The 12,990-nt window shown below is 41.4% G+C and overlaps 1 protein-coding gene across 1 annotated transcript in view; it reads left to right on the plus strand.

The window, feature by feature from the left end:
• UST (uronyl 2-sulfotransferase) overlaps window positions 1–10,931 on the plus strand; it is a 157,723-nt gene extending 146,792 nt beyond the window's left edge. Inside the window, exon 8 of the mRNA XM_053382141.1 lies at window positions 10,712–10,931. Coding sequence (XP_053238116.1) covers window positions 10,712–10,836 — 125 coding nt within the window. The 3' untranslated portion in view covers window positions 10,837–10,931. The remainder of the gene's footprint in view (window positions 1–10,711) is intronic.
• The last annotated feature ends 2,059 nt before the right edge of the window (window positions 10,932–12,990 follow it).

Genomic DNA, 12,990 nt, shown 5'->3' on the forward strand with positions numbered 1-12,990 from the left:
GTGAGAAGGATCAGTTATTAAGTGCTGAGTCTTTTGCCTGACACTCAGAGATCCACTGCCAATCAGACATTGAAATATACTCAGAGTCGCAAAGTGATTTCATGCTCTTTATTCAGCTCATAGTGGTGAGGAGGAATGAATGAAAGTCCCCTCAAAGTATCTGCTTTATATACATTATTTACACAATGGGCTGCACATGATTGGCTAATTCCGGAATTCTACTGTAAGCCAATCAGGTTGTGGATTCACTTCTATCTGGAGCATGATTGGGTAGTTCCTGCCAACCAATCATACTGCTGCATTGTTCTAGGACCAATCAGACTGCTGCATTCTGAATCCTATTGTTCTAGGACCAATCAGACTGCTGCCTTTTGGATCCTATTCTTCTAGGACCAATCAGACTGCTGCCTTTTGGATCCTATTCAACTCAGTACATAACAGACATTTTGCTGGCCTAAGACATTTTGCTGCCTGAAGCAAGAGGTGACAGGATGCCCAACCCCATTCCACGTACAGAAGACAACTGGACTGAAAGTGTAACTTCAGTACTGGTGACAATACAGTATCCACCACATAATGGGGAACAGACAACTTTAGGAGGCACAGAGTACACCATATGATGGCACTCACAGCTCTACCATCCAACACTTCCCCATTGTCCCCCTTTAGCTGCTGTCTCTGTCTACCTAAGGTGCATACACACCATGCATTTAAAGCACATCCCCACTACCATGCCCCAAAGACACTGGACACTGTACTGTAATATGGTAAGTGTTCTGGGAGCTATAGCTCTGTGAGGGGTAAACTACAGCTGGTTACTATGAGAATCTGCTTGTTTCCCTCCCCTTCCCCCTCCCCTCAATCCCTTTTGTGTTGCGACTTTTAGAAAGCAGCCTCCAGGCAGGGACTGTCTTGCTTTTAAAAAGATCTTATGTAATCTGCTCTGGGAGCCTTTTTGGCTGAAGTGGAGTAAAAAGAATAAGAATTAAACATGTTAAAATGTGAACAAACTCACCCTGTGCACAAAGCAACCTTGATAACGTATGCCAAGTAGAGCTAAGTGAGAGAGTAATTAATGCAAAATACCGTATTTTTCCATTGATAAGCCCCCCTTTGTATAAGACGCCTCCTATTTTGGGGGACTCCAAATTAAGACAACATCCCTCAGCACTACCCTTGTATAAGACAAGCCCCAGTTTTAAACCTAATTTTTTTGTTAAAAAAACCCTAGTCTTATACACGGAAAAATATGGTATATTGTCTGCCCGCAAGGCCGACATTATTAGGATTTTAATAATATAAAGAGAAAAACTTACACTTTTACATGTAATGATTTGTAGTTAAGATATATGTGGCCAAGGAGCTTTGCAGAATTTCAAAAGACCTAGTTTGGCCTGTTGACATTTCAGTACCGATAGCACAGCTGAGTACAGAACAGGGAGGTCCCTGTACAAATGGACCCTCTAGTGAAATGTTTATGAGTGACCTGCATAACATTGTGTGGTTAAATCCAGACATTGCATGCTGTGTGAGTTAAGGCTTGAAAAGGTGATCTTATCAGTGAGATAATTCTAATGTGACACAGATTATTTTGGATTTCCTCTAAAGCATACATGTGCATTTCATTACCTGAAGATTTTCAACATTACAATTACCAGATTTCAACAGCAAAAATAATTTGTGATATTTTGGGTTCTGCTATTGTGTTACACATTTTTCTATACTATGTGGAAAGCAAAAACTGTTACTTAAATAGCTTGGGGTATCTAGATGAAAGACCCAGCAAGCTAGCTAGCCATGACTGAAAATGCATTTTTAAAAAACGCATTGAACCATCGTACGCAGGGAGTCCTACCTATGTACATCCATACTTATCCCTTCAGACTAAAACAGAAAACACTGACAGTCTGGGATGGTGCAAATATTTTTTCCCCTTTTGCGCTAAAAATAATACTCAATAACTTATGTTACATAAAATGTCTGTTTGAGAGTACCAGTGAAGGCCTTCACGGACACTGGTTTGGTGACCCCCACTTTTACGGAGCTCCATCCACGGACTTGAAACAAGGAGCAGAAGAAATGAAGAGTGGAAACAAACTAAAATGCTAGAATTCAACAATGGCAATTCATTTTCTGTAATCAAGTTTCAGAGGTATGCTTTCAGTTAACAGCATATACTAATAACCTGGGGCCTCCTCAACAGTATACTATACATACATACTTATAAATCCACTACTGGACAAGATAATGCCATACTTGTGAAGGAGAATAAGTTAATGTTGTACATAAAGCTGCAAGTTGAATGGAAGAATAACATGTGGTGGGTGAAAGTTTTAGGTTTTCTGCTAAATTCTTCAAAGCAGTTGGTTGATTAGCAATATACTGTATACCCAATGCCAGCATTTCCTGGGATAGCTCAGTTGGTAGAGCAGGGGTTGGCAAACTAAGGTTCCTGGGCCAGATCAGGCCCACCTGGCTCCTAAATCCAGTCTGCGCCGCGAAACCAGAACCCACCGCGAAGCCGAGACTCCCAGAAATGGCGACGGGAGGAAGAGGCCGAGTAGTGGCGGCTCTGCCAATCAAATGCCTTACCTGGTTTACCTCAGAGCGGCGCAGGGACGTCTCTTCCAATCAAATGCTGTGCCTGGTTTACCACAGCAGCATTTGATTGACAGAGCCGCCACTGCTCGGCCTCTTCCTCCCACCGCTGCCACCCTGGTGCTCCTGTGGGCTAGAGAGTGGAGCGGACGAGCTCGCTCTGCCTACCTGCTTCACAAGAAGCAGCAGCGGCAGTGGTGGTGGTGGCAGCAGCCCCTTTGAAGGTAAGCACAGCGCCTTCTTTCTCTAGGCAGTGAGGAAGCCCGTTTCGCACCACCAGCCCTTCGGCGAATGAGGCAGGCGGCAAACCAAGAAGGCGACTGGGGCTGGGGGTGGGTGGGGAGGACTACTTACCCCCCCCAGCAGTGTGCATAGGAATTCATCATAGATAGATAGGTAGATGATAGATAGATAGATAGATAGATAGATGATAGATAGATGATAGATAGATAGATACATAGATACATATAGATGATATAGGTCTGAGGGACAGTGGACCGGCCCACTATGGAAAAAGTTTGCTGACCCCTGCAGTAGAGTATGAGGCTGTTAATCTCAGGGTCATGTATTCAAGCCCCATATTGGGCAAAAGATTCCTGCATTGCAGGGCGTTGCACTAAATGACCCTTGCCGCCCTTTCCAACTCTACAACTCTATGATTCGATTATAATGCCATAAATTATGTCTACCAGAATGCTATTGAACAACATCAAGCTCAGTTTGCAACCACATCTTGGATATGGAAGCAGAGGCAATCAAACTGAGCTGCTGTTTCTTACCAAGATGAGATATTATTGACATGGGAAATCCGGTTACAATCATGGAAATAAATGCAAGGTAAATTTGGTGTATTATCCTGGAAACTGTTGCTTAATTTTTGTATGATTTATAGCTCCATTCAACTACTGTGGAAGCACCATTGATTCAAGTTTCTAGATTATTCTCCCACCCACTGCATTTTTTAAAAAACAGGTAATTGACAAGCTATTAGAATTAAGGAGGGTTCTGTTGCTTTATGGCATAAAGGGATTATACAAACAGATCATTAAACGCCAGGTCTGCAGATTGGAAACATTCTATAACATTTTGCAAGACTTCATGTTTCTGAGCAATTGCTTTCTAATTCACTTTTCAAATTTAACATGAAGCTTTAGAGAATCAGCTTTGCGGTATCACACTGTGCACATTTAGGGCTGTGGAAAGGTTTGTCTTCTGTCTGCATCTTGTGTTTGCTTGGCTGCATTGTAGTGTATGAATTGCTTATATTAATGTAAGATAATAACACTGCTTAGTTATTTTTTAATCACTTTTTAACTAAATTGTTATACGGAATTTTTTTCCTGATATTGACTACAGTGTTTTTCCTTATGATTTTAGCTGCTATGGGTCTTCTTTTAATGTAATTTGCAGTGTTTATTCTCTGGTTACAATGCAAAGAGGAACAAAAAGAGAAAGCAATCTGTACAAACAACAAAATATAAACACACATCCCTCCTATGAAAAGTGGTGCCATAAAAATGTGGATCAAATTAAAAGTGACATTATAAAGTATTTGTATTTATTGTATATCTACCTTGGGTCCCCAGATGTTTTTGGCCTACAACTCTCATGATCCCTAGCTCACAGGACCAGTGGTCAGGGATGATGGGAATTGTAGGCCAAAACATCTGGGGAGCCAAGGTTGAGAAAGGCTGACACCAATGAGGGAATTTCCCTTCAAAACAATACTAGCTTCAGAAGAGATGTTTTCCTCAGGACTGCAGTAGAGGACAGGGAGGACTTTTCCCTTTCCACACCTACTCTGATACTATTAATTATCAACCCACCCCAGCTGATGCTATTTGCATTTTTTAAAACCTGCAACATTAGCTTCAGATATGCATTCAGTGTAATATATAGTTTAAACTACTCTGGATGCCTCCAGTTTTGTAGAAGCCGCTGCATTTTTAGGCGACCTGTTTCAATGTTCAGCATTACTTATATAGTAAAAAGTTTCTTCCTAACATCAAGACAAACTCATTTGAGTTGCCATTTGAACTTTTATCTCTTCTCTTGACTATGCTATGTAAGGAGAAGAAGAGATTCTTATCATCCCCATGGCAACCCTTCATGATTTGTGAGTCTCCTTAGGCTTGTTTGGAGTACTTTTTAATGGGATTTGTAGATAATGAACAGGAGAGTTGTGTTACCATTCCTGCAGGATTTTTTAAAATAGTACCGTAATTGCTTATGCTTGCTTGGAAAAGTGCGATAAATCACAAGGCCCATATTAAAAAGATCACATTTTAAACTAAAACATGAAGCATATAGGACTCAAATATAAAAAATTGCACACAATTTTATATGTGCATATAATGTGTGTGAATAGTTTTCATTTTACATCAGTTTTTTATAGGAGAAGCAGCTAATATGTGAATAAAGATATGCATATCCCCCCTCTGGCTACTAGCCTGAGAGGTTCTTATTCTGTCTAGGTTTTTTGGACCTTTTTCCTCAAGCAAAATTCAGCAGCAACATAGTGATGTGTGGACCCCATTTCTTAGGTTGCTTCCAGCCGAACCCTTTAACAAAAAGGACCACATTGCATCAAAGCAAGTGCTATCCCACACTATCCAGTGCATTTTCTGGTCACTTTCCTCATCGCAATAAGTCTGATCTTTGGGGGAAATAGGTTTGCTTTGCAAGAGCTCCAATTCAACTTTACTTCTGTAGCCTGAATTTGCCAGGATGTGACTGAATCTCATGCAAAAATAGTGAAGGTCTGGAAGCTCTCTTAAGAGTGCAACGAGGTGAGCTACGGGGCATCTGAGATCAGGATCTTATTATTGTTTTTAAAAGTTAAAAGCAGCCACTGGTATGTAGGTGTGTATGGGGGTAAGGGTCAGTTTGCGGCTGCACTGTTTTCCCAATATAAATTGCCCTCTCCCAAATCAGCTGTTTGTTTAACCAGGGAAATCATAATGGTACCTATATCTTTCAGGTGGTCAATGATTTTGGCCTATAATTCTATATAACCTATATAAGCACCAGCAGATAAATATGCATAGGATTGTGCTAAAACCTCTGAAAACTCCTCCCTTGGCACCATGGTTTTCCTTTCTGGCTCCTTTTAGCTTTTTAAATGTGGGAGATTCTTGATGCATGGATCTCGCACATCATGTCTAGATCGACCCTTATTAAAACTCCCCCAATCCTTGAACTATTATTATTTTTTAAATGTAGTACCCAAACAAGAACCTACAAAATTCCCTTTCTTGGTTTGGATAGAATTCAGTGACAAGTCTCCCGCTATATTCCCTGTTTCTGTGGCTGTTGATTTTGGCAACCCACTGATCAGTGAAGTTATTTGTTCTCTAATTTCCAAAAACCTGCGTGTTTTGCTCTTTACTTTGCTTTGCCTACTGCAGAGCTTCTCAAACCGTGGGTAACAATGTGTTTCTGGGTGGGTTGCACAACACACACACACATTTTGAGGGACTTTTACAAGGCTCACTGCACACCATTCTTGTCAGTGTGATGTGGTGTGTTAGTGTGATGACTTAAAGTCTCCCTCCCTCCCTCCCTAATTATGCTTTAATTCAACTCAAATACATGTTGCCTATATCTATATTTACACAAAAAACAAGAGATTCATAGCTAACTACAGGTGTGATATTCTTGTGCTTCCTGTTATAGAGAGAGGTATGGCTTGAAAGGTGGTGTCAGGCTGTGTACACACTCCCATTTAGTCTGCATACAGTGTGCTCCCCACAGCTGGTTTTGCATGGCATTAACCACAATCCATATCTATCCTGTATCTATTCTGTGGTTTAGTGTTTAGCCAGTGTGGTGTAGTGGTTAAGAGCGGTAGACTCGTAATCTGGTGAACTGGGTTCGCTTCCCTGCTCCTCCACATGCAGCTGCTGGGTGACCTTGGGCTAGTCACACTTCTGTGAAGTCTCTCAGCCCCACTCACCTCACAGAGTGTTTGTTGTGGGGGAGGAAGGGAAAGGAGAATGTTAGCCGCTTTGAGACTCCTTAAAGGGAGTGAAAGGCGGGATATCAAATCCAAACTCTTCTTCTTCTTCTTCTTCTTCTTATTTAACAGTGTTCTCCCCAAACCAGCTTTGATCCAAACTGAGACAAAGAAGAACTTAGCTGCATTTTAAGCCAGCAATGTGCAGAGCGTTAGATTAAAATTGGCCCAAAAAGGACTGAATAGGTTGGCCCCACTTTTAAAAGTCTGAGATGCATTGGTCCATTGTAATTTTTCCAAAAAGGAAAGAGAAGAAACTATCAAACCATCTATTTTATCTTTCTGTATTTTCACTTTTACAAAGTTCAGGCTGAAGATTCCCCCAGCAAACAGTTTCAATAGATGTATAATGCTGACTCTGCAGTTGCAAAACAGAGGGACTTTCTCTGTTTCTAAAATCTTCATTGTTTTATACTTGAGGTGTCTGAGTCTTTGATAGGAGTGGCTGGCTGTATTTTTATTAAATGTTTCTAATGTTGTTTCAGCTGCTTATGTGAAAACATTAAGCATTCTCATCATTAATGAACATGATTTAGTAGCTCTGTACATGGCAGAAATTCCATTCTGGTCTCTTTGAATATATCAAATGCTTGGCTTAAGCATCAGTTACTGTGTTTTAAACTACTGTACTAGTTGGACACTGGGTGCAGAATTAGTCCTTTATTTTCATATGGAACCTAACATAGAGCATTAGGCGTGTGTGTGGCTTTTTTAAAAAGCCAGAGCTTGCATGGAAAGCGTCGTAAATAATTTAGCAGAAGTGAATGCTGAAATTAGTTAAGGCTCCACATTGCTTGGCTTCAAATAGTCTAATTGCAGCAAGATATGTAGAAGTGCCCTTTGGAGGAAGCCCAGCTTTCACCACCATCACAACCCTCCCCCACACCCCAAAAGGACAACGATGTGCTCTTTTCACCGTGTATGTACAGCACATGATCCCTGGGATTTACATTTACTTAGTTCTTGTAACTGTAGCAAGTAGAACAAGCAGACCGAGCCAAGGGCTCTGGGAGACAAGATAATGAATGAGATACGTTTTGTGCATTGCAGGCAAGAATTTTGGATGGCAAAAAGGAAGCTAGCTGTATTTCTATTATCTTGCAAAACTGTTGGCTCATCATTCAGTAAAGTGGTTGCTATATTTAGCAATGTTCCTATGGCCTGAACCTGTTGGAGACTCAGAATCAGCTCCTACAATACACAAATGCAACCTACTTTCCAATTATTTCCCTTGCTTTTGGAGTAGGGATTGATTTTGCTCTGCACCCACACCCACTCCTTTAAAAAACAAACATCACTACCATAAAGATAACGATGATGGTGCTGAAGCCTTTCCTCACATTAAAACACTGGATTCTTCTAGCTCTTGGGGGCCTTATCTCTTCTCATACAGCAGTGGTCACTAAGCTTTCCATATGTTCAGATTTTTTATTTATTTTACTAACTCAGAAGATTCTGTATCTCCTCCACCCTTTTGACTGAATGATCCTCAGAGTAGCTTACAACAGATTATAATAAATACACACAGATCCATATGCACAAACCCTAAACACAAACAACCCAGTCACCTGGCTGATGGCAGAAGCCACAGGGTGCTTCTCTTCTGTTCTCAAGTCCCAGGGCAACCGGCAGCTGAAGCTGAGTGTTCTTTCTTCTCCTATGAACATTGGATGGGGTCAGGTTAGATTTCTGAAATAAAAGTTGTTTTTCCCCCACCCTCAACAGTTCAGTAGCTGGTTGGTTCCCCCCCTCTCTCTGTGTGTGTGTGTGTGTGTGTGAGAGAGAGAGAGAGAGAGAGAGAGAGAGAGAGAGAGAGAATCCCTTTCTTTCTTTCTCTGTGAAAAATATTTTAGGTGTTCAGGGCATCCATGAGCACTAACAGAACTGTGAAGGGCAAGGTCCAAATAAGTGGTGGTATCTGAGTTTGTGACACTGTTTTGAAACAGCCCAGGTAGCATGTGGACTTGACCTGAGTTGGAGTGGGAAGACCAGGATGTGGCTTGACCTTCAGAATGTGGGATAACAAGTCTCATATAACCAGCATGGTTAAGTCTAATGAATGCATGAAGGGGATAATACCACAGAATAAGCTGTCCTGAGAGGCTTAGCATAGGTCACTCTTGAATTCCTATACCAATAATTTAGGAACTTTCAACATTTTGTAATTAAGCTAAGTTTTACTGCCTGTGCAACTTTCTGAAGCGCATGAACCTGACCTTTGAAGAGTTTGTAAGTAAATTATTTTTTTATTTACCAAATGTGTGGTCTTTTTCTATGCTGGGTAAGAGAGAAACTTTGGAATTCACTGTAAAGGGCATATTTTAAAGGTCTAACAGACTGTATTTGCTGCCTATTTCGTGATTTTAAATTTCTGCTAGGGTTCTCTCACCAAAGAATTCGTGCCCCAAACTTGCCTCTTAGCATCTGGGAATTCTCCTTTCAATATTTCTTCATTGAACCAACACAGAACTGGGCATCTCTCTTCCCAGCTAAATTGGCTTTCAAGCCTTTCCACTCCACACAGGGAAATGGCTCTGTACACATTACCATTTACTCTGGCCCCAATGCACTCCCACCTCTGGCTTTTTGAATCCATGTACGCCCAACGTTGCCCACAATGCAGAACTATCCTGTAGTTTCTTGAGAAATATCGCTGCTTGAAACGTTTTCTCTCAAATCAACTTCAATCAGGAAGTAAAACTTCAGCCACATTCACGATGCATTTTAGCTGAGGTATGTACGTTTGAGACAGCCTTTGCACATACTGTATATGGATGACAGTGCCAGGCACAGATAACAGCTTAATGATTAGGAGGGAGGTATAGGTGCATGAAAACCAAACAGTTAATGTGCAATGGGTGAAGACATCCCCTACCCCTCTGGTGTGTGTGTAGAATAGTGTGCAAATGCCACTTGAAACACAGTGGGGGGAAATGGCCTTGCTGCATTTTAAGCCACTAATGTGTATGTAGACTATGCAGCAGAAGATTTGTTGCTGGGAGTGATTGACTTTCCCCGTTCCGTCTTCTTCCCTCACAGACATCCTAGTGATCCAGCCAGACCCACTGTTTTCCCCATCTTAATGGAATTACAAGTTTTCATGCTCAGTTAGGAACCCCTGGCAATTGACTCATTGAGTGGTTTTGAAAAATTGCACTTTCTCATCCTCAAAGATCCCACACTGGGCAACAGCATATGCTAGATTAACAGGGGTTGCTTCTCTTAGTTTTCTTAATTTGCATTTTAAATCGGGCTAGTTCTAGGGTAGGCAGAAGGGAGTTTGGGATTTATTCATAGAACTTTCTCTTGCTGAGTATTTGAGTAGATAGCAGGAGCCTCCTGTACCAAAATGAAACAGATGTCATGCAGATGTCACACCGATAAAGTAACAAAACAACTCCTTGCTGAAAAGAGGTGGCATCATTCATAACATGTGGGAAATGCGCTCATTAAATCTGCAATTGCTAGCTGCACATTACATTAATCATCTGATTTAAAAGCAGGTATGGATCTAATATTGGGATAAACAGGTAACGTGCAGGGAAAACATTCTTTTTGCCAATAAAGAATTCTTATATTGATTATGGCATATCAAGAAGTTGGGAATATTTTTGAAGTATGTTCAGTTCTAGTTGAAAGGATCTTCAGCATTTATAACACTTCATTCTCCTCATAAAAGTAGGCAACAATACCGTCTCCATTACAATCTCTTCTCCCTGAAATTATACGCCAATCCTAGTTTATAGTGTCTGGTCCTGATGGCACTTTGCATGGTACATCCAAGTTTAGAGAATATATTTTACTGCATTTGGGTCAAAACCCACAGTATTAAAATCTAAAAATAATGTGTCACTTGATAGTGTCTAAAATTGCTCTAAATTATTCCATTGCTCTTTCTAGACATAAAGCTGTAAACTTAGTTCTGTGCCAGTAAGTTTGTATTTTATTTGTGCTGTTCCGAATATTTGTTCAATATGTTTCCTGACCGTTGCCGAAACAGCACACTGCGGGGGGGGGGGGGACGACCCAAATACTAGTAGAATACTGCATAGTTGGAAAAGTACTTTGTGTCTGATCTGTTCTCTTTTCTCCCCACAGGTCTGCCTTACCCCAGTTCCACAGAACTTTCATCCTTTCCTATTTGCAGATGTACATGTTACTGGAAGATACACTACCACACGTACAGGTTAACAACAGCCAGGCACACAAACAGTGCTATCTGATGGATGGGCCTTTATAAATTGTTTCAAAAGATTTGGCAGTTTTTGCAATGTCTCACAGATTTTAACTATCAAAAGATTTTGAACCTGTGCATAAAAAATCAATTAAAAATTTTTTTTGAACAATATATGCTCATGGTGACAGCAGCCACGAAATTAAAAGACGCCTGCTTTATGGGAGAAAACCAATGACAAACCTAGACAGCATCTTAAAAAGGAGAGACATCACCTTGCCAACAAAGGTCCGTATAGTAAAAGCTATGGTTTTCCCAGTAGTGATGTATGGAAATGAGAGCTGGACCATAAAGAAGGCTGGTCGCCGAAGAACTGATGCTTTTGAATTATGGTGCTGGAGGAGACTCTTGAGAGTCCCATGGACTGCAAGAAGATCAAACCTATCCATTCTTAAGGAAATCAGCCCTGAGTGCTCAATGGAAGGACAGATCGTGAAGCTGAGGCTCCAATACTTTGGCCACCTCATGAGAAGAGAAGACTCCCTGGAAAAGACCCTGATGTTGGGAAAGATGGAGGGCACAAGGAGAAGGGGACGACAGAGGACGAGATGGTTGGACAGTGTTCTTGAAGCTACCAGCATGAGTTTGACTAAACTGCGGGAGGCAGTGGAAGACAGAAGTGCCTGGCGTGCTCTGGTCCATGGGGTCACGAAGAGTCGGACACGACTGAACGACTAAACAACATGCTCATGCTGGTTGGGGTACAATAAATACATATGAACTTAGCTTGTGTTTATATGATGTTTTGTAAACTGAAATCTCTACTAAGAAGGAAAGTGACTTAGGTTGCATACACACAGCATTTTATTCTATGCACAATCTAGTTCTACTGCATATTTTTGCCACTGAAAAGTACTTGTGAAACCGGTTTCATTTAAAGAATAGAAATTTACTGCAGATTGATTCTGCATTACCCTGCAGTATGTCCATTTGAAAACAGGTTAAAACAGATGTAGGCAGCCGTGGCAATGGGGTTGGGGAGTGTCCACAGCTGCCCTATTATGTTCTGGGTGGGTATATACACTAACATCGCCATCACTACTTCTTTCTTTCCCAGTTTAGCAAAGTTTTTAATATTTAATGCTGTATTGTTTTTAACACTTGATTGGAAGCCACCCAGAGTGGCTGGGGAAACTCAGCCAGATGGGCGGGAGTATAAATAAATTATTATTATTATTATTATTATTATTATTATTATTATTATTATTATTTCTTCATTCACCTGGGGCATGTGCAGGGGGGGAATGACATGGATAACCTACTGAAGAGAAAAGCTTTCAAGTAAGCATAGCCACCTGTGTGGATGGCAGATGGATCTAGATTGAAGCACCATGTTCAGGACGATCATCAACAATTTGGGATTGAGGAAAACTTAATTTTTGTGCTGCAAATGGCTTTGTGTATATGCAGCCTTATACCAAGTACTTACATAACTAGAGTTCCACGCCACCCACAATCTCTGCTGAGTGGTAGCATGATTCCAGGGATTCCAGGTGTTCACCCAGGGTGTCTGCAGTGTCTTCTAAATACTGTTTATTTATGCATATTTACACCTGAGTTCAGATGAAGAGGGCATTCACAGCAAGTGGGCTTGTCCTTCCCAGCAGCACAGCACTGGACTCAGATGTATCCTAAACATCATCCCCGTGCCTCTGTAACAGCCCGCTCCAGCCAGCCAATATGGCTACCGCCCTTCAGTCCCCTCATGGAGACTTCCTCCTCCACTTCCTGCTCCTTTCCCCCAGAACCCCTTGCCAAACACAACTCCTCCATCCATTACATCATCCCCAATGTCCCCTTGACAACCTCTGTTTCAAAAGCCTCTTGCAAAAGACACATTTTTCCTGTGGTGACACCACACACCCAGTTACCCTTGCAACTTTCCCCTCACATCTTCAATTGCCTTTTGCTAACTAACACACAGCCTCAGGAGGAACTTCTCTCTCACACACATCCCACTTCTTGTCTGATGGTGACCCTGCCATCACCGTTGTACTTTCATGGCACCTCTCTAAGGCACTCTTCTGAGGAAACTGCCTTTTTAAGGCCTTGCTAAATCCATTGATCAAACCCCACATTTACTAATTTCATAAACTATGAAGAGAACTTGGCACCCAGGAATTTTAGGGATCCTTGCCCCCTG

The sequence above is a fragment of the Podarcis raffonei genome, chromosome 3, assembly GCF_027172205.1.
Source record: "Podarcis raffonei isolate rPodRaf1 chromosome 3, rPodRaf1.pri, whole genome shotgun sequence".
Taxonomy (NCBI): Eukaryota; Metazoa; Chordata; class Lepidosauria; order Squamata; family Lacertidae; genus Podarcis; species Podarcis raffonei.